The sequence below is a fragment of the Pipra filicauda genome, unplaced genomic scaffold (assembly GCF_003945595.2).
Source record: "Pipra filicauda isolate LSUMZ 115617 unplaced genomic scaffold, ASM394559v2 scaffold580_size271650_pilon, whole genome shotgun sequence".
Lineage (NCBI taxonomy): Eukaryota > Metazoa > Chordata > Aves > Passeriformes > Pipridae > Pipra > Pipra filicauda.
The window spans coordinates 72,453-92,446 of record NW_024104732.1 but is presented as its reverse complement, the minus strand read 5'-3'; the positions used below and the strand labels follow the sequence as shown (position 1 = coordinate 92,446).

General features: G+C 66.3%; 4 protein-coding genes across 13 annotated transcripts; 3 read left to right on the top strand and 1 right to left on the bottom strand.

Annotated features, from left to right (window-relative positions):
* Positions 1-138: 138 nt before the first annotated feature.
* On the bottom strand, positions 139-1,358 carry CKS1B (CDC28 protein kinase regulatory subunit 1B). Of its 3 annotated transcripts, none has more exons than XM_027725832.2 (3): positions 937-1,297; positions 449-576; positions 139-382 (listed from the first exon to the last, which is right to left on the bottom strand). In XM_027725832.2, exons 1-3 carry the CDS (start codon positions 1,191-1,193, stop codon positions 330-332), a joined length of 438 nt encoding a protein of 145 aa, XP_027581633.2. In that variant the 5' UTR covers positions 1,194-1,297; the 3' UTR covers positions 139-329. The 3 variants fall into 3 exon arrangements, with proteins under 3 accessions (XP_027581633.2, XP_027581634.2, XP_027581632.2); XM_027725833.2 differs by having other exon boundaries at positions 988-1,297; XM_027725831.2 differs by having other exon boundaries at positions 139-576; positions 988-1,358.
* SHC1 (SHC adaptor protein 1) lies at positions 1,337-11,336 on the top strand. 5 transcript variants are annotated; one of them, XM_027725818.2, is made up of 13 exons: positions 1,337-1,400; positions 6,831-6,992; positions 7,232-7,302; positions 7,593-7,656; positions 7,926-8,045; positions 8,479-8,532; positions 8,657-8,708; positions 8,880-9,006; positions 9,122-9,290; positions 9,502-9,559; positions 9,660-9,827; positions 9,912-10,174; positions 10,421-11,336. In XM_027725818.2, the coding sequence occupies exons 2-13, from the start codon at positions 6,834-6,836 to the stop codon at positions 10,547-10,549; spliced, it is 1,434 nt and encodes a 477-aa protein (XP_027581619.1). In that variant the 5' UTR covers positions 1,337-1,400; positions 6,831-6,833; the 3' UTR covers positions 10,550-11,336. The 5 variants fall into 5 exon arrangements, with proteins under 5 accessions (XP_027581619.1, XP_027581616.1, XP_027581615.1 ...); XM_027725817.2 differs by lacking the exon at positions 1,337-1,400 and adding an exon at positions 2,685-3,355 and having other exon boundaries at positions 9,663-9,827; XM_039387671.1 differs by lacking the exon at positions 1,337-1,400 and adding an exon at positions 2,686-3,355.
* Positions 11,337-11,692: 356 nt separating this feature from the next.
* Positions 11,693-13,635, top strand: PYGO2 (pygopus family PHD finger 2). Its single transcript, XM_027725860.2, has 3 exons — positions 11,693-11,855; positions 11,934-11,983; positions 12,055-13,635. Exons 1-3 carry the CDS (start codon positions 11,732-11,734, stop codon positions 13,144-13,146), a joined length of 1,266 nt encoding a protein of 421 aa, XP_027581661.1. The 5' UTR covers positions 11,693-11,731; the 3' UTR covers positions 13,147-13,635.
* On the top strand, positions 12,089-19,720 carry LOC113990420 (phosphomevalonate kinase-like). Of its 4 annotated transcripts, XM_027725853.2 has the most exons (12): positions 12,089-12,159; positions 14,514-14,592; positions 14,884-14,989; positions 15,073-15,642; positions 15,728-15,751; positions 15,834-15,907; positions 15,992-16,117; positions 16,201-17,177; positions 18,395-18,458; positions 18,888-19,040; positions 19,110-19,239; positions 19,457-19,720. In XM_027725853.2, the coding sequence occupies exons 1-12, from the start codon at positions 12,140-12,142 to the stop codon at positions 19,591-19,593; spliced, it is 2,460 nt and encodes an 819-aa protein (XP_027581654.1). In that variant the 5' UTR covers positions 12,089-12,139; the 3' UTR covers positions 19,594-19,720. The 4 variants fall into 4 exon arrangements, with proteins under 4 accessions (XP_027581654.1, XP_039243599.1, XP_039243600.1 ...); XM_039387665.1 differs by lacking the exons at positions 18,395-18,458; positions 18,888-19,040; positions 19,110-19,239; positions 19,457-19,720 and adding an exon at positions 17,258-17,514; XM_039387666.1 differs by lacking the exons at positions 12,089-12,159; positions 18,395-18,458; positions 18,888-19,040; positions 19,110-19,239; positions 19,457-19,720 and adding exons at positions 13,900-13,966; positions 17,258-17,514.
* Positions 19,721-19,994: the final 274 nt, after the last annotated feature.

Sequence of the window (19,994 nt, the reverse complement as noted above, 5' to 3'; positions counted from 1 at the left end):
CCGGGATTCTCCCCGGGGGACACCAGGAGTTCCCCCAGCCCCCGGGAAACTCTCTGCTATCCCCGGGAACCCAGGCCAAGAGGCTCCGCGGTCCCGGGAGCCCCTCGACCCCCCTAACCACCAACCACAGACAGGAGCTCCCAAAAACATCACTTTATTGAAGCTTCGGAGGCCTCGCAACAGGAAAAATCCCCGGCGCCGAGTCGCCACGGCGGCGCCCAGGCGGCACCAAGGGCCAGGGGGTGAAGCCCCCCAGGAACGCCGAGGAGGAGGAGGAAGGTGCTTTCCCAGCTCGAACGGGCTGGGAGCTCCGGCAGAGCGGGGACCGCTCACTTTTCCGGCTTCTTGGGCAGCGGCCGTCGGAAGAGCAGGATGTGGGGCTCTGCGGGGGGAGAGGGGCGGTCAGGCCGGGCCCTCCGGGCGCTCCCCGCCCCCCCGCGGGGCTCACCTGGCTCGTGGATCATGTAGTGCACCCAGCCCTGGCTCTGCTGCACCCCCAGGTTCCGCCACTCCGACTCCGACAGCAGGTGGGTCTTGGGCACCAGCTTGGCGATGTCCTTGGGCAGCATCACGTGCCTGCGGCCCCCCCGCGACCTCCGGTGAACACTGGGGCGCCCCCGGGTCGCCACACCCCCGCACTCCCCAGGGACCCTGACCCGGTCACCCCCACAGCCTCTAATTCCCAGGATGAGGTTCCTCCCCTCGGGGAACCGTTAACGGGACCGACTCCGTGACCCGACACAGAGCCCTCAGCGGGCCTCCTCCGTTACCGCGATAACTCCCCTCTTGCTCCACAGGGCAGCCGCACCTCGCCCACCACCCCCCTTCCACCAGCGAGCCTTTAACGGCCTCTCCCCCCACCGTGCACCGTTACTGGGACATCCTCCCCTCACCCGTCCCCGCGGGGAACCGTAACCGAGCTCCCTCCCTCCTTACCAACCACCCGTTACCGGGTCCCCCCGCTCTCCGGGGAGGCCCTTCCCATACCGGTACTCGAACTCCTCGTCGTCGTACTTGTCGGAGTAGTAGATCTGTTTGTGCGCCATGACGGGCCCTCCGTGCCCCCCCCCCTCGCCCCCCCAGCGGCCGTTGGTTGCTCCCCCGCCCCTTTTCCTGGGGCGCTTTTCAAACGCCGCCGCCCCGCGCTCCCATTGGCCGGCACCGCCCAGCGGAGGGGCGGGGCGCGAGTCCATTGGCCCGTGCTTGCGCGGCACTTCCCGCGGGCCGGCGCGCGGCCCCGCGATTGGCTTGGGTAAGGTCACGTGACCGACGGGGGCGCGGCGCGCGTGGGCCGGAAGTGAGTGGCGGCGGGGGCGCGCACAGGGTGGGGGGGGCGCGCGCAGGAGCGGCACCGGCGGGGGAGCGGCGGCGCGAGACCCGCGCGAGGCCGATGGTGCCCGGTGAGCGTGCGCCGGCCGGGGCGGGGCGGGGGTGGAGGGGTCCCCCCCGCGCAAGCGGCCCCGCGGCCCGAGGCCGCCACAGGCCTAGGGCTCTGCGGTGCCCGTTCGGGACTTGACTCCGCACCGCTCGCCGCCGCCGCCCTTTTACCGCCACCCTCCCGAGGTGCCGCCGTTCCCAGTGCCGCCCTTCCTTTCCCAGCTGCCTCGTGTTCCCGGCGCGGGGGAGCCGAGCCCGGGGCAGGCCCCGACCTTCCTGTACGAGGCCCGGCCGGGGCTGGAGGTGGCGGTGCCGATGCCGGGCTGTGCCGCGCTCCCGGGACGGTCCCGGAGTGACCCACCCGGCGTGGCGGCTGCCGTGTGTGCCCGGGGCTCGGGCTTGCATCGCCCTGTGCCGTGCTGGTGCAGGACACGGCAGGGACGCGGCTCCAGGGGCGCTGCGGGACCTGGGGAGACCCCCGAGCCCTGGACCGGCAGGACCTCCGGGACGGGGGCAACGGCTGCGTTTGGAGGGTTCCTTGGCCGCCCTGCCTTCTGTGCCTCAGACCAAGGCAGGGGTGACTTCCCTGAGCAGACCGGGCTGTTGTGGGCAGGGGTGGCTGTCCCCCTTTGTAGGCCTTTGTCTGCTCCCCAGCGCTGTGTTGTGTCCATCTGTTGTAGGCTGTCCCTGCCTCTCCATTTGAAATCCTTGGATGGGGCCACCCACACGGAGTAGACCCCAGACGTGGGTTCTGAGGAAGCATCACCAGGGCCCTACTCATCACGTTGGTGTGGCAGAAGCCGCTGGCCAAAGGGCAGCTCTTGGCAGTGCTTCCTGGGGCCGCCCTGGGCTCGGCCTGGGGCAGAGGGGCCAAAGATGCCATCCCTTCCCAGCCAAGTGGGGCAGGAGGACCCACCCTTTGGTGGGAGAATGCTGTGGATGGGCCACCTCAGGAGCTGCTCAGAGCAGTGTCCCCTCCCCAGGAGGGTTGCCAGTGACCTTTGGCAAGGCTGAGCACCCTGGCTCAGGGCTCTGACGCTCCTTCCCTGCCACCAGCCTCGGCCGCTGGTGTCCCAAGGGCCCAGTCACCACCTCTGCTCAGCAGTGAGGAATGTGACGTGGTGCTGCAGGGGTTGATCTCCACAGCCAGTGCCAGGCAGGGCCCTCTTATCTCACTATCTCCAGAGCAAATGGCCACAATGCCTGCCTGGGCTCCAGATAAGGGTGTGATTGCTGCTGGGCTGTAAATCATTCTGCTGCCCTGGACTGCTTGGCTGTCCCAGCCTCAGCTGAGTGGTGGGGGTGGGAGCAGGAAGAGCAGCAGCTCCGGAGCTGCTGCTTTGCTTTCCTTGTTTTTCCCTCACAGACCTCGCTGCCTCTCCCAGCTCCCCCCTTGTAGCCTCTTTCCAGGAGTCCCTCTTTTGCTGCTCTGCTGGGAGGAAGGGGCACAGCCCTCTGTGTGTCATTCTGCATCAGGGATGGAGGGAGGGACAGCTCTGCCCCCCTGGGCTGCCTCTGCTCTCCCTCCTTGCGTGTGGCTTTCGGGCGCTGGTTTTTGGGCTGGGCAGGGATCGGCTCCAACACTTGTCTCAGGTCGTGGAGTGACTCTCGGCCCCTGACACTGTTTGCCAGTGTGGGTAAGGCCTCAGCAGAGCCAGGCTTAGCCTTGTGCTCCTGCCCTGCTGCATCCCAGCTCTGTCTTCCCTCTGATGGGAAGCAGGTAGCTTCCCTGGCTCTCTTGTCTCGTGTACCAGCAGCGTGTTGTCACAGCTGCCACGGCCCCATCCGACTGCAGTCAGCATGGAGGAGCAGGGTCTGCCTCCTGGTGCCAAGGCCCCTGCATTGGCAGGCTGGGGCAGGGCTGGCTAACTCCCTGTTTGTCCCTGAACCGCAGGTCGGAGTGCCAGACGAGAGGGGCTGTGCGTCTCTGCTCCCTGCCTGGGGCCTGCCCTGCCCTCTGCCAGCGATGGAGTACGTGGTAAGGACTTTGGTGGAGGACTAGGTGGCTTTGGTGGTGGATCCTGCCTGCCCTCTCTCCCTGCTGGGAGGGCCCCAGCCTCCTCCCCAGGTCTCCACTGGCCGTCTCCCAACCCCTCCTCAGAGCGAAGGAGAGGTTAGATGTAGTGTGCTGCAGCTGTGATGTTTGGGGGGAAAAAAATCAGCTGTTGCCTGGATTTGAGAGTTTTCCTTTGCTTCCTCCCTGCCTTGGAGGCTTGAGTTTGGCTGTGGTTGGACAGAGGGGGGTCTCCTGCCCAGGGGTGAGGTTTGTACGTGCGGCCGCCTGCTCCTTGCTGCGATTTCTTGCCAAACCATTGGCATGTTCCAGGTCTCTGACTCAGCTCCCAGTTTGTGTTTCCTGGGAGGATGTTGGTAGTGGGGCCCTCTCTGCTTCTTTTCCTTGCCCTTGGCTGGAAGTCCCAGTCCCAGGTGCCTGAAAGTAGCCCGTGTCCTTCTGTTTCTCACAGTCCAATGTCTTTTTGTGGTGGCAGGGCACACGGAGCAGCTTCCTTGGGGACAGTTGTTCCAGCTGCTCTGCCGGAGGGGCAGGAACTCCTGCTGCCTGCCTGGCAAGGGATGGGGCTTGGGGCTGCCTGCTTGGGCAGGGGTAGGTTTTCTGTATCTCCACACGCCTCCAGGTTTGCCTTCTGCACTGGGAGCCCACTGGGAGGGAGGGCTCTGATGCCCTGGGGTGGGCTCTGGGGCTGAGGGACTGTGGTGGCAGCACTTCTGGTCTCCAAGGGCTGGGAGCAGCAATGCACCTTGTCACATCACCACAGGTGATGTGGGCAGGCTGGCCTCAAAGGTCCTGAGAAAATTGGGAATTACTCCAGCTTATAAAAGCAGAGGTGTGTCTGTGAGCAGGGGCTGTGGCTGTAGGGCTCATCAACCCTTTGCTGCCTGGCAGGGATGGTGGCTCCAGGCCCTGAGGTGGTTGGAAGGGGGCAAGGAGACACTCCTGCCCCCAGGCAGTTCCCTTCTGCTCTTAATCCTGGCAGGCCCTGGAGTAGTGTCAGGGCCTGTGGAGCTGCTGTGCTGGGTGACCCCAGCCCCATACCCACTAGTGGCCAGCCCCTTGTGGGCAGCCCCTGCTGCCCCCGCAGCCATTTGACACCACCCAGCTGGGCTCCCCTGGCACCGGGGCTGTGCTGGCCCCTCACTGGGCGGGTGGCTTCCTGGCTCCCTGGCCCCAGGCTTCCTGCTTTTCTTTAGAGCAGTGGCGCTGCTGGCCACGGGAAGGTCACAGCGCCGGCCAGGGGCCCCTGGTGGGGATGAGCACTGTGTGGGACGGCCGGCATGGGCTCCCTGTGCCCACGGGACCCCCAGGCTGAGGTGGGGGCCGGCATTTGCAGAGTTGGTGTTCGTGGCCCAGGAATGCTGCTGTGACAGGCCCACTGTCAGGAGCCATAGGCCCTTGCATCATGCAGGAGGCAATTTCCAGCTGCATCCTGGCTTTTCCCTGTCCCTGTGGCAGTGTGCCAGGCTTTGGGAAGTGGGGCAGAGCAGCTGCCGGTGCTGAGCAGTGCTGGGCGAGGGCTCCAAAGCCAGGAGAGCCCTTCCCTTGGCCTGGATTTACCCGGTTTTAGTTTGGTGGCCGTTTTACAGAGCACGTAGTGGTTGGAAAGGCTCTGGCCAGTGGTGTGTCAGGGGTTGGTTCTGCCTGAAATCGCTACCTCATCCCACAGGTGGTGGAGGGGGAAGAGCTCTTATTCCTCGGTGGGGCCAAGGCTGTAGAGGACAGCACGGCCAGGCTGACCCAAGTTCCTGCTGCACACGAGTACCCCAAAGATGGGGGAACAGGGAAGACCTGCCCTTGAGCCCTCTGATCCACAGGTGGGAGCCCTGCCTGGCTCCCCGTGGCTGAAGGGGCCAATTTTTGCCCCTTGGCATGCTCCTGCTAGCTCCGCCTGTGACCTTGATTTTTCTGCTCCAGATAGGCGCTGGGTCCCCACCCCTCGCCGGGAGCCCCTCCCGCGCTGTGCCCCAGCCCCAGCGCAGCCCCCGCCGCGGGCACAGCCTGCCCTGCTGCCCGTGAGTCAGCACAGCCCTTCCAATCAGCCGCAGCCCTCTCTTCTCCTCTCCCGGGAGGAGCCGCCGGGATGTGGGAAGCAGCAGCAGCAGCAATGAGCTGCAGCCTCTCCCTCCAGCTCCCCACCACGGCTGGGGGTCCGTGCTGAGACGCTGCCTCGCCCGGGGCGCAGCCCACCTGTATTCTGCACCTGGCCGGCCCTCTAGGCGAGATCCGTGCTCTCTCAGGACTGGATGTCCCCAGCATTCCAGGCAGCTGCAAGCACTGGTGTCCTCTCAGCATCGCTGCTCCCCCCTGGCAGAGCCCGGCGAGCCAACGGCGGCTGCTCGCCGCCGGCACGTGGGTTTGCGTGGCGCTGGCCGCCACAGAAGGACCTTTTTCTTCCCTCCTGGATGGTGCTCGGAGCGGGGCTGGGCTGGGCTTGGATGTACTCTGTGGCAGCCTTGTCTCCAGGCTTTAAATATTCATGCCTTTGATTTCCTCTTAGCGGGCCGGCAAGCGGGTAGCTGAGGGGCCGGAGTGAGCGGCCGGGGCAGAGGGCGGCTGTGCCGGACCGAGCAGGGCAGAGGGAGCTGGATCCGGCCCCTGCATGAAGACAATGGGATTTGCTGCCGGCCTGGTGCTGGAGTGGCAAGGGGCTTGAGGACCTGCAGGCTGGGGACAGAGCGTTCTGAACTCCCCTTCCCGTGCCAGCGGCTCCCCGGGGGCATTGCTGCGGCCCCGTTTCCTCCCTGCTGAGCAGATCCGCTCGTCCTCGCTGACGCCGATCGCGATCGATAGGCTGTGCCTGCGCCAGGCAGCCCCTGGTCCCGCTGCCCAGCGCCCCGGGCCCTGCTCTCCCTGCCAGCCATGCCGGGCTGGTGTGGACTTGGCGTGGAGCTCAGCCGAGGCTTCTGCTTGGGGGCAGCTTCCCGGGGGCTGCAGGCACTCAGACTCTCCGTGGGGCCCCTGTGAGGTCCAGCTGGCTGCCTCCACCCCGCTGCCACTCTGGACAGGGCGGCCCTGGCCCTTCTCACCTCTCTCCGCCATGGATCTCCTGCAAAAGAGCAAATACAGCCACCTGCGAAATGAGTCTGTCTCCTCTCTGGAGGAGGCCGTGGGGGGCCCAGGGGACCCGTCCTCCCCTGTGGAGTCCCTTGCAAGCACGCAGTCTCTGCCTGGCTCCCTGTCTTCCTCCTCCTCCCTTGGTGCCGCGGCGCCTCTTGGGGAGCTCTTACCTGAGTCGGAGGACAGCCCTACCACCCTCTGCTCCTTCTTCCCCAAAATGGCCAATCTGAAGCTCTCCAATCCTGCCAACCTGCTCAGCTTGCGGGGCTCTTCAGCTGGCAGCATCCCAGGGGAACCCGGGACCCCTGGGTTGCTGGCATCAGTGCCAGGGGGTGCTGCCAGCTCCGGCTCAGCAAGGCCTGTCACTGTCTGTTCCCAGGATATGAACAAGCTGAGCTGTGGGAAGAAGACGCGTGTGGAAGGCGGCCAGCTGGGGGGTGACGAATGGACCCGCCACGGCAGCTTTGTCAATAAACCCACCCGTGGCTGGCTGCACCCTGATGACAAGGTCATGGGCCCCGGGGTCTCCTACCACGTCCGGGTGAGTGCCGGAGACTGGGTCAGAGTGGGAAGGGTCACCATGGGGATTTGGGGACCTCCTGGCATGCTCCTTGGGGGGGGAGGGGGGGGGGAGGGCAGTGGGATGGGGGCAAGTGGGCAGTGTGATTCCCAGGGAGGTCACCACTGCGGAGCTGGGGTGCTTGGGGCCCCAGCCCCCTCCCTGGCAGCATGGGGGGTGAACCCCATGGCCGGCCAAACTCACCTTGCTCTCTTGCCCAGTACATGGGCTGTGTGGAAGTGCTCCAGTCCATGAGGGCTTTGGATTTCAACACCAGGACACAGGTCACCAGGTGAGCTCTGCCTCTCCCCAGGGGCTGCTGCTTTTGGGGAGGGGTGAGGGGGGTTATCTGAGTCCCACGCAAGCCCCTGCTGGCATGTGGGGCTTTCAGTGGGGGCCAGGCTGCTGCAGCCCATCAAACACTAACACCAGTGCGGTTTCCCCAGCTGGCGCTGCCAGGGGGTCTTCCACTTTGTCACCCTGTCACTCCTGTGCTGGTTCCTGTGTCCTCAGTCCCATGGTTGGGGGGGTCTTTGGGGGGCCAAGCAGTGGGGGACTGACATCTCTCTGTGCTCCCTGCAGAGAGGCCATTGGGTTGGTGTGTGAGGCTGTGCCCAGTGCCAAGGGAGCCGTGAGAAGGAGGAAGGTGAGGCCAGGCTGGGGAGCTGCTGGGGGAATGTGCATGGTTGGCTGGGCGTGGAGCAGAGGATCAGATTCCAGCCTGGCTGGCTGTGCTGTGCTGTGCTGTGCTGTCAGCCCAGGGCTCTGATCTCCCACTGTGGCTTGGGCCAGGGCCAGCGGTGGGGATGAGGTGCCCGTCTCTGCTGTAGGGGTAGTGGGATGTGCCCTGTTCACGTGCCTGCTGGGCTGTGTGTGGCCTGAGGAGCCCCTTCCCACCTTGCCCTTTGCCCCCAGCCCTGTGGCCGCTCCCTGAACTCCATCCTGGGCAAGAGCAACCTGAAGTTTGCTGGCATGCCCATCACCCTGACCATCTCCACCAGCAGCCTCAACCTCATGGCCTCAGACTGCAAGCAGGTGAGAGCGGGGAGGGGTGGAGGCTGGGCTGGTTTTGGACTAGCAGGAATCCTCGTGTCCTCCACCCCAGGTCTAGCAGGGGATGTCCAAAGGAATCTCTGGGTAGGCTGTGTGACTTGCTGAGTGCCCACCTCCCTTCAGGCCCCAGGGCTGAAGAGGTGGGAGAAATATCCCACGTCCTTTGTGAGATCTCTTCTGGAGACTGTGAGACCCACGTTCTCCTGCCTGAGGCCAGGTCTCCTGGTTTTGACCCTGCTCTCAGTGGCCCTAGTGATGTCCCAGTCCTTTTCCTGGAGGCCCGTGGCTCATAACCAGGATTTCAGAGGCTTGTGAGCCCCCATGGCAGGCCAGCCCTGGGGGGAGCAGGACATGCCAGCCATGGCTGGGTGCCCAGGAGCTCCTGGCTGTGTCCAATGACCTCTCCACCTTGCAGATCATTGCCAACCACCACATGCAGTCCATATCCTTCGCATCTGGGGGAGACCCGGTGAGTATGCAGAGTCTCCATCCCTACTCCCTGCTAGGGACTGGTGCCTCTCCTGCCCTTTCTTGAGGTTTTGGGCCCTGTGCTCCCTGGCAGCCCTTTCTCACTGCTGGTGTCTCACCCACAGGACACAGCTGAGTATGTCGCCTATGTTGCCAAAGACCCCGTCAATCAGAGAGGTGAGGGTCCTCAATGCCAGAGCCCCATTTTGGGGGTGTTTAGGCCCAGCTCAGTGCAGGGGGAGGTGCTCGGTGACCCTTAAGGAAGCTCTGGGGTGTACGGGGCAGGCTCAGGGGTGAAGAACCTCACTGCTGGAGTTCTGCAATCCCATCCCACCATTTTCTGCCTAGCCTGCCATATCCTGGAGTGTCCTGAGGGCTTGGCGCAGGACGTGATCAGCACCATCGGTCAGGCCTTCGAGCTGCGCTTCAAGCAGTACCTGAAGAACCCCCCAAAGCTGGTGACCCCTCACGACAGGTCAGGGCAGGGTTGTGTGAGAAGGATAAAGGTGGGAGGGTGTCTGAGATCGGTTTTGGAGAGGGAATGCAGCCCTGGCTGCTGTCGTGGACTTATCTGTGCTGTGCCTTCCCAGGATGGCAGGGTTTGATGGCTCTGCCTGGGATGAAGAAGAGGAGGAACCAGCCCCGGATCACCAGTACTACAATGACTTCCCTGGCAAGGAGCCTCCCATTGGGGGGGTTGTGGACATGCGGCTGCGGGATGGGGCCGCTCAGACCCCAAATCACTTGGGGGCCACGCTGGTGAGGCTCTGGGCACGTCCTCCTTGGAAAGCTCCATCTTACAAGGGAGATGCAGGGACCCTGACTGGGTTATTGGTTCTGCTTGGGGTTATCCCACCATGAGAGTCATGGGATATGTCTCTCCAGTGTTTCTGGCAGCCCGGGGTGTGGGGAGTGGGAAGTGGAGGGAGCAAGAAGGGGAGTGGGGGCTCACCACTGCCTCTCCCTGCAGCCTGTGGGCCAGTCCAGTGGGGAGCATGACCCCCAGAAGCAGCACACTCCTGCCCAAGGTAACGTGACAGGTGTACCTGGTCCCAGTCTTCTTCCCTGGGCCCCGAGCTGAGGGCTGAGGTGGGCTGGAAACCTACCGACCCCAGTGCTCTTGGTTAGCAGGGAGAGAGAAATACCCAGCTCCAGCGGGCACATCTGGCCGCGTGGACCTGTTTGATGACCCATCCTATGTCAACGTGCAGAACGTGGACAAGACACGCCAGGCCCCAGCCACGGGCACCACAACCACAGCCAATGGCAGCACACAGAGGGACCTCTTCGACATGAGTGAGTGGGATGACAGCTGTGGCCAGGGCAGGGGTGGGTGGCTGCGGGCTTGGTCATGGTCCCCCTGCTCCTCTGTCCCTTCAGAGCCCTTTGAAGATGCCCTGCGTGTACCCCCGTCCGTGCCCATGGGGCTGCCCCCTGCCCAGGTGGTGGCCTCCATGGAGGAGCAGCTGAGAAGAGAGCCCTGGTACCACGGGAAGATGAACCGCAAAGAGGCCGAGAAGCTGCTGAAGGTGAACGGAGACTTCCTGGTGCGGGAGAGCACCACCACACCGGGCCAGTACGTGTTGACTGGCCTGCAGGGTGGGCAGCCCAAGCATCTGCTGCTTGTCGATCCTGAGGGAGTGGTGAGTGCATGTTGGGGCCCGGGATGGAGCTCGGGACAGCTGGGGGGCATTAAAAGACACCAGGGCATTGGGGTTCTGCACCACTCATCAGGGGACAATTCTCAGCTGGCTTGGGGGATGGAGAGGGCCTGATGGAGCGTGGGGGTGATATGCAGTCTGTGCCCAGCCTGTGCCATGGAGGGCGGTGGCTTTAGCCCCGCCGTGGGCTCCGACAGCCTCCTGAGAACCCCTTTCCTGGTGCCCCAGGTGCGGACAAAGGACCATCGCTTCGAGAGCGTCAGCCACCTCATCAGCTACCACATGGACAATCACCTGCCCATCATCTCAGCTGGCAGTGAGATGTGCTTGCAGCAGCCGGTGGAGAAGAGACTGTGAGCGCCCGGTGGGCCCCGTGCGCAGCCCCCCCCAGTGCACAGCCCTCTGGCCCTGTTCCCTGCCCCAGGGAGCCCTCAGACTGCTGGGTGCTCTGCCCGGGACTGAGCATGGACTTGGCTGAGGACAGGGCCTGTCTCCCTTCACCCCGTGAGACTGGTGGCCATGGGGGGGGGCTCAGGCTGTGAGCGCCTGTGGGATGGGGGCTGCTGTTGCACAGCCCCTGCCCCTCCACAGCCCCTTTGCACAGCAGCTCAGCTCCCACCAAAACCCAGCCCTGCTGCTGTGCCATGGCCACTCTGGTGCTCTCCAGCACGGGCTTGGGTCTGGCAGGTCTGAGCCCCCCTGAGCTGGAGGCAGCCTGGCCTTGTCTCTGGCCCCTGGGCCAAGGAAGGGGGCCCATGGGGGGCTCGACTCCCCCAAGCACGAGGCCCAGCTGGCCCCACAGCGACTGTACCGGATCACTTTACGTGTTAACTCTGTGCCTTGACCCCGCAGGTCCCACACACTTATGCAAGGGCAGGGGCTGGGGACAGAGTCCCCCCCACTCCCCCCGCTCCCATCCCCCCTCCGTGCCGTGCTCATGCTCCAGGACTTGTGCCACGACATCCCCTCCCTGCACGGGCGGCTCTGGCAGCCTCGGAGGGGTGGCGGGAGGACCCCCCTGCATGCACAGCCTAACTCCCCTCCAAGCCAAAGCACGGCCCTGCCCTCCTCGCAGTCCGGGGCCCCCTGGCCCCACTATACCAAAGGAACTGGTGGTTGTATATTAAAGTTGGTTTTTCTCTAGGCCCTGGCTGGTGTGAGCTGGGGGAGGGGATCACCGTGGGCGGGGGGTCCCCCACGGGCTCTACAGAGGGTCCTTTCGCCTTTTCCTCCCCCTCCGGCCCTTGTAAATGGTTCGGACCGTGTGTTTCCCTGCCCTCCCCCTTCGCGCTTCACTTGGTTTGGTCCGAGCGGGGATGTGGGGGAGGGGCGGGGTACGCGGTTGATTGACGCGTCTCGCACGTCCTACGATTGGCTCCGCGCGCTCGGCCCCGCCCTCCACGAACGGTGATTGGTCCCGCTCGCTCTGCCCCGCCCCCCGCGGGCCGCGATTGGTCCCGCGCGGGCCCCGGTCACGGGCCCGGTTCCGGTTCCGGCGGGGCCATGGCGGCGGCGGCGGCGCGCGCGCCCTGAGGGGCCATGGCGGCCCCGCACGCAGAGAAGTTGGAGGGAGCCGTCCCGGCCCCGCCGCCCCCGCCAGGGCCCCCGCACCCCGCGGGCAGCGCCGCCGCCGGTGGGCCCGGCCGCAAGCAGGGGAAGGCAGGTGAGTGCCGGGGCCGGGGTGGGTGGAAGGGAGGGGCCCCCCCAGCCGCCGCTGACGCGGCCCCGCTTATCCCCGCAGGGCTGCAGATGAAGAGCCCCGAGAAGAAGCGCCGCAAGTCCAACACGCAGGTAAGGGCCGGGCCTGGGGGTCCCGGGGAGGAGTCCCCAGCAAAACCCTGACCGCCGCCTTCTCCCCGCAGGGCCCCGCCTACTCGCACCTCTCGGAGTTCGCACCGCCGCCCACCCCCATGGTGGACCACCTGGTGGCCTCCAACCCCTTCGAGGATGACTTCGGAGCCCCCAAGGTGGGGGCGGCGCCCGCCTCGTTCCTGGGCAGCCCCGTCCCGTTCGGCGGGTTCCGCGTGCAGGGCGGGGGGATGTCGCCGCAGGTGCCCCCCGGCTACGGCGGGGGGCCGCAACCCTTGCGGAGGCAGCCCCCGCCCTTCGCCCCCGGGCAGATGGGCCCGGCCTTCAGCATGGCCCCCCAGAACCCCAACTACGTGCAGGGCGGGGGCCTAGGCTTCGCCGGGCAGCCCTTCAGCCAACCCCTCGGACAGAACTTCAGCCCCCCCATGGGGCAGCTCATGCAGGGCCCCGTCGCGGGCTTTGGGCCCATGATCTCCCCCACCATGGGGCAGCCCCCGCGGGGTGGGGGGGACATGGGCCCCGGGCCGGCCCTTAACCCCCCCGGAGGGGGCCCGGCGGTGGCTCAGCGCTTCAGCCAGCCCGGCAACCTCTTTGGACAGTCGCCCCTGCAGCGCCCCGGGCAGAACATGCCCCCCCTGCCACCCACCGCCAGCCCCTTTCCCGGGGCCGACCCCACCTTCCCCACAGGCGGCGAGGAGGGAGGCGGCAAGAATCCCCCGCCCAGCACCTTCGCCCCGGAGCAGCACTCGGGCTCTCCCGCCGCCGTCAACGGGGCACAGCCCGGCTTTGCCCCCGGCAGCGCCACCCGTGGCACCGGCACCCCCGACACCAACAGCCTCCCGCTGCCGCCCCCTGGGAAGGCCCCTGGAGCCACCTCCAGCCACCAGCCACCCCCGGGGCTTGTGTACCCATGCGGGGCCTGCCGCAATGAGGTCAACGATGACCAGGACGCCATCCTGTGCGAGGCCTCCTGCCAGAAGTGGTTCCACCGAGAGTGCACGGGCATGACAGAGAACGCCTACGGGCTGCTCACCACCGAGGCTTCGGCCGTCTGGGCCTGCGACTTCTGCCTCAAGACCAAGGAGATCCAGTCTGTCTACATCCGGGAGGGCATGGGACAACTGGTGGCCGCCAACGACGGCTGAGCTGCCCTCCTGACGCTGTGTACAGCTCCTCACGCCAACTTAGGACCAAACCCCCGTTTTTTGTAGCTGTCACCCCCTCCCCCTGCCAGCTGTGGCTGCTCCCCTGGGCACTACCAGCCACTGGGAGCCACCAGGGGAGAGTGCCCAGGGGACCCGGGATGGATCTGGCTGTGCCATTGCCAGCCCTTGGTGTGGGGAGGGCTCTGGCCCTGGTGCACCGGCCCTGGGAGGGCTGAGGCTTCCCAGTGCCCCTTAGCACTGCCCAGTTCGGTCAGTGCCCTCTCAAGGGGCTCCTCCCGCGGATGTGCCGCAGTCCCGGTGCCCCGTGTGCATTCACGGGGCAGTCCCGGTGCTTCCTGCTCCTTTGCCCACCCCCAGTGATCCTAGTACCCGCTCGCCCTCTCCCCCCGCCCCCCCCCAGGTTCTCTCCGCTATAGCCAATCGTTAAATGGAAATTTTTGTACCGTCGCTATAAAACTGTGAAACGCGCGTGTCGCTGTCTGTCCGAGGGGAGTGTCCGGGGGAGGGGGTCGGTGTCCTTCCGGTACCGGGGGGGTTCAGGGGGGTCGGTGTCTGTCTGGTACCGGGGGTGTTCAGGGGTGTCTATGTCTGTCCGGTACCGTCGGGGTTCAGGGGGGTCGGTGTCTGTCCGAGGGGGGGGGGGCGGTGGGGCGGTGGGGATATTGCCCGGTCCCGGCGGGGCCGCGCGCCCGTCCCGCCCCCCGCGTGCTCCATTGGCCGCTCCCGTCACGTGTGCGCCCCGTTCCCGGGGGCGGTGGCGGCCCCGGGGAAAGTTCCCGGCGGGACGCGGCGGGCGCAGGTATCGGGGCCGGGGGGCGCGGGCGGGATCGGCCCGGCCGGGGCCGCGTGGGGCGAAGCCGAGGGGGGATGTCACCGGCAGCGCCGTCTCCCCCACCCCCGGGCCGCTTCTGGGTTCCGAGAGGCTGGGGCGGACGGGGAAGGGCGGGGGCTGCTCGAGATCCCCCTCCCGGTGCCGCTGCTTTGCTTTGGGGTGGTGGGATCTCGAGCGGGGCCCCCGGTGTCCCCACGCCGGGCCCCGCGTTCCCCCGTGTCCCCACGCCGGGCCCCGCGTCCCTCATGTCCCCACGCCGGGCCCCGCGTCCCCCGTGCACCTGCCGGGCGGCGTCACCGACTAAAAATACCCCGCGGCGGCCGCTGGGGTCGGGGGGGGTGGCGCGGCGGGGCCCGTGCTCCGGGATGGCTCCCTGAAAGCTCCGGAGGGTCCCCGGCCACAGGCATCGCCTGGGGGACTGTGGCTTGCACCAAGACCGCGGCTCTCCCGGTCACATCCCGGGGGTACTGAGAGCAGCCGGGTCACGTCCCGCTGTCCATCTATGCCCTTGCAGGTGGCTCCGGGCTGTCCTCATGACGGAGAAATCGGACTCCCGAGACTCAGAGAGCAGCTGGGTGCTGGCGGGCAGCGAGGTGAGGGCTGGGGACTCCCGGGGCCGACCCCGCTGCTAGGGATCTCCAGGGCAACGTCCCTGGCAGCCCCATGCCTGGGGACGCCTGGGGCAGCGCCCTAGGGCTGGGAATCCCGGGGCAGACCCTCGGGACTGGAGACCCCAGGGCAGCCCCGGATGCTTGGGATCCCCTGGGACAGCACCCCACCTGTGACAGCCTGGACTGTCACAGCCTGCCCAGGGCTGTGGGCAGAGTGGGGCACACAGAAGTTGCGGCTGAAGGTGTCACCCTGCGTCTCCCCCCTTCCCCCAGGGTCTGCCCATCGACACAGTGGGTCCAGAGCAGGATTCCCACAGGACTGAGGATGAGGAACTGCAGGAGGAGGGGGAGGATGAAGGCACCCAGGACACAGCCACAGGCAGGCAGACACCATGGGGATGGGGCAGGCCTGGTGTCACCCCCTGTGCCACCGTCTCACCCCCATGCTCTATCTCTCCCCAGCCATGACCACCAATGGTGCCACCACCTTCCCTGGCCAGACCCTGCCCCCCGAGGTCAGCGGGCAGAGTGTGAGCCAGGACGGGGGGCCTGGGGGGCTGCTCCCCCCGCGGGGACACCCCACACACCAGCACCTGTGCCTGCAGGACCCAGAGGAGTGCACGGAGCCCGGGGCATGGGCAGTGCCTGCCCCAGATGGCTCCACGGAGCCCAGTGTGACTGAGGGTGATGAGCAGGAGGAGCCTGATGCTGAGGCTGAGCCACAGTCCTGCCCTGGCATCCCTAGAGCGGGTCAGGACCTCGCAGGGCAGTGCTCAGAGGCAGACCCTCCCTGGAGGTCTCCCCATCCCCCATCAGGGCCACAGACAGAGGATGGGAGCTGCACCAGCAGTGACAATGACACAGAGGGGCTGCGGCGGCGGCAGGGCCACAAGCCCCGTCCTGGACCCCCTACTGCCACGCGCGCCCCGCACCGGAGGACACCGGACACTGGTGACGAGGATGGGCTCAGCATGAGCAAGTACCTGCTGGGCATCTTGGCACTGGTGGCTGTGGGGGTGCTGATCATCACTGGTGAGTGGGGATCCTGGTGGCTGAGGCCCACTGAGGGACAGTGTGGGGTCCAGACATCCCCCTCGTTGTCCCCTTCTCTCCCCAGGTGGCATCTACGACCCAGTGGACGGTGAGTATGTGGGACTGTCCCACCTGGGCAGGGGGACATCCCACAGCAGCCTGGACACTCGGACCCACATCCTCCTCCACAGGCCCTGTGGAAAGCGTGGGGAGCTGGGACTTGGCTGCTGGAGAGCAGGAGTCACTGCTGTCCACTGACAGCAATGTAAGGAGGGGTCCTGAGCAGGACTGAGTCAGGGCAGGGGACGTCCCAAGCGCCCCCAGGCCTCCCAAACTTCCTGTCCCCCAGGACTCACAGCAGAAGCCGCCTCTGCCAGATGCTGGGGACCCCCAGAGCATGCAGTCCATGAGCCAACTCCTGGACAAGCTGGCCAAGGAAAACCAGGAGATCCGGCTCATGCAGGCGGAGCTGCAGGTGGGTGCCTGGCGTCCTGGTGTTGTGTCCCGGTGGTGCTCTGCTGCTCCCACCTCTCTCACAGTCCCCTCCCTCTGCCCCAGACGCACAAGGATGAGCTGCGGGCGCTGCTGCAGAGGAGCGAGGGCCAGGCAGCTGCAGCGGGGGCGCAGCAGCAGGGCCTGGCCAAGGAGAACGCGCGGCTGCGCGCGGCACTGGAGCGGGAGGTCAGTGCGCTGCAGGACGCCCGGGCTGAGCTGCAGCGCCTGCAGGCCACGGGGACACCGAGCAGCCCCAGGGGACCAGCAGCAGAGCGGCCCCATGCCACAGGTGTCCCAGCGCACGGCAAGGCCACGGCACAATGGCACGGTGAGCTGGATGTGCTGCGGCGGGAGCTGGCGGACACCCTGGAGCGTGTGCGGGGCTCTGGGGATCTCCAGGGGCTTGTGGAGGAACTGAGCGCCCTGGAGCAGCGCCTGGGCCAGGTGCTAGAGGCGGAGGGGGCCGGGTCCTTCCCCACACCCTGGAAGAAGCCGTTCAAGGTGGAGAAGGAGAGCAAGTGGCACAAGCAGCACAGCGCCAGGGGGGCCCCGCACGAGCAGGAGAGAAGGAAGCATGGCAAACCCCAGGGTCACAGGAAGGACCCCCGGCCCCCCCGGGAACACAAGCCAGGCAAAGGCTGGGGGAAGCCATCTCACAGCCACCTCCAGCAAGGCTCCCGTGAGCTGCCCCTGCTCAAGCGGTACCGGGCACCGCAGGGCTGCTCAGGGGTGGCCGACTGCGCCCGCAAGGAGGGTCGGGAAGTGCTGGGGGCTGTGCTGGAGCCAGTGCAGAAGGCGCAGTTCCTGCGGCTGCTGGAGAGCTTCATGGGGCGCCTGGGCTTGGGGGGGCACTTTGGGGGGCTGGCAGCACGGCTGGACGGGGTCTTTGGGGCTGACGGGGTCTTTGCCCACGACCGCCTGCGGTTTGTTGACTTCGTGGATGATGTGGAAGAGCTGCTGGAGGAGGTGGCGTGGCAGGAGGGGGGTGACAAGAAAGCGGCCGATGGCTTCGAGGAGTACATGCTGCGGCACTACAGCGGGTGAGCTGGGGCAGGTGGTGCCAGGGGTCCTGGGGGATTTCCCCCCTTGGCACCCCATCCCACCTCCCCTTCTCTTGCAGCACCTCCGGGAAAGAGTGGGGCCGGAGAGCCCCGCAGCACCACGGCATGGGGGGGTAGAGCCAGGGGACAGCACTGTACTGTGCCAGGGTGGCTCCTCACCACAAGCCTTCAGCCACGCAAGGGGCCCCCCATGGGCTGTTTTTGGGGGGCTGGGAGCTACTGTTGCACCCTGTAGGGCCGAGTAGGGCCAGGTCCCTGACCAAATGCACTGTGTGATGCTTGACTGCCACCATGAATAAAGTCACCACTGGGCAGAGCTGTGTGGGTGTGGGGAAAAAGGGGGTGGTGTGGGGGGAAGGGAAAGGGAGGGTGCTGAGGGAAAAGGGTCCTGGGGAAAGGGGGATTTAGAAGAGGAATAGGGAGAGTCGGGAGGAAAGGAGAGAGCAGAGGGGAACGGGGTGCTGCAGGGCAAAGAAGGGGTGCTGGGGGGGAAGAGAGGAGTGCGGGGGGGAAGAAGTGGTGTGGGGGGAAGAGGGAGTGCAGATGGAAAGACAGGGCAGAGGGGAATAGGCGGTGTTGGAGCAGAAGGGGGTTGCCGGGGGAGAAGAGAGGGTGTTGGGGGGAGCTGGGAAAATGGGGGATGCTGGGAGGAAAGAGGGAGCGTTGAGGGGAACAAGGTACTGGGGAAAGGGGGGTTCAGAGGAGAATGGGGTGTGTGAGGAGGAAATGGGGAAAGGGAGGGCACAGGGAGCAGAGAGGTGCTGAGGGTACGGGATGCTCTGAGGGGCGGGGCAGAGCTCGCCGTGTCCCAGGGGGGTTTGCGGGGCCCCCTCGGTGCGGTGCCGGCCCCGCCCGGCAGGGGGGGCCGTGGGACGGGCGGAGTCACCGGGCCGGGGCGGGACCGGAGCGGGGCCGGGGGCGGGACCGGAGCGGGCCCGGGGCGGGTCCGAGCGCCGATGGCGGCGCCACGCGTGGTGCTGCTGCTGAGCGGGAAGAGGAAATCGGGGAAGGATTTCGTGGCCGAGGAACTGCGGAGCCGGTACCGGGCGGGGCCGGGGGCGGGGGCGTGGGCCGGAGAGGCCCCGAGGGCTAGTCCGGTACCGGAGGGGTGGGTCCGGTACGGGGGGATGGAGACATCGGGACTCGGCCGAGCGGAGCCGGTGCCAGTGCCGGTCCCGCTGACCCCTCTCCCGCAGGCTGGGCCCCGACGTCTGCACCATCCTGCGCCTCTCCGGGCCCCTCAAGGAGCAGTACGCCAAGGTACCGCGGCCGTGCCACACCCCGAGCCACGTCACATCGCGCTGAGCTGTGCCAGGACACTCCTTGCCGTGCTGTGCCGTCCAACACCATGACATGCAGTGCCACACTGTGCCGAGCTGTGCCATGCTGCACCACACTGTGCCCCTCCCCACCATGCCGTGCCACACTGATCTGTGCCAGGGCACGTGCTGTGCTGTGCCTTGCCGTGCCTTGCCATGTGCGTGCCACACCACACTGTGCCGAGCTGTGCTGTGCCCTGCCATGCCATGCCGTGCCATGCTGTGCCATCCCATGCTCATGCCATACCACACTGTGCTGTACTGAGCTGTGCTGACCCATGACATATCTCACCTGCCTTTGCTGTGCCGTGCCATGTCATGCTGTGCTCCATTGCCCGGCCCATGTGCACTGACCCTCCTCTCCCTGCAGGAACATGGCCTCAACTTCCAGCGGCTCCTGGATGCCAGTGCCTACAAGGAGACGTTCCGACAGGACATGATCCACTGGGGCGAGGAGAAGCGCCGTGCCGACCCTGGCTTCTTCTGCCGGGCAGCGGTGGAGGGGGCGGTGCACCCGGTGTGGGTGAGCTGTTGGGGGGCACGAGGGGTGCCAGGGGGGCACAGGGTGGGCGCTGAGGGAGCCCCCGCACAGGTGGTGAGTGACACACGGCGCCTCTCGGATGTGGAGTGGTTCCGGGACGTCTATGGGGACGTGGTGCAGACCGTGCGGGTGGTGGCTACCGAGGAGACAAGGAAGAGGAGGAACTGGGTCTTCGTCACTGGTGAGCAAGTGAGGGGCAGCTTCGCCGAACACAGCACCAAAAACAGGGGTTGACCCACAGGCACGGGTCTGCTGCCTCCACTGCCACTCCCTGGCAGTGGGAGCCAGAGGTTTTGGATCCAGCCCCCCAGCTCTGGGGGGGGTGAGGCCACAGTGGGGGGGACAGACGGACAGATTGTGACTGTCCTCGGGGCCTCCCCGAGCTCTGCTGCTGCCAGGGGTGGACGATGCCGAGTCTGAGTGTGGCCTGGACCAGGGAGTAGCCTTCGACTGGGTGATCACCAACGACGGGGATGAACTGGCCTTGGGCGAGCAGCTGGAGACACTGCTGCAGGCGCTCCACAGAAGCCTATAGCTCCATGTCCCTCCACTGAGGCTTGGGGACCACATCCCCCCTCCCCAGCCCCCCAGCATCCCCCCCTCCACCTTTTGCCAGCACTTCCTGTTCTGGAATAAAGCTCCAATATGGAGAACCACTGCCACGCTTGGGGCCGTGTCTCATTTCTGAAGGAGGGACACACAGGTGGTGTCCCCTCACCCCTGCCATGAATTCACCAGTTTTTGAGGGCAGAGGTGCATTTTAATTACTTCTGCCTGGGCAAGGGGGTCACCAGCTGGATGCTTCATGGTGTCTTTTAATAAGGTTTCCAGCAGCCAATTCCCTACAGATTATCTCTGCTTCCCAAGCTCCTACCCTGATATCCACTCCTCTCCTGCAACAGCTGGGCACGGCCGGGGGGGTGTTCCTGGGTGGGC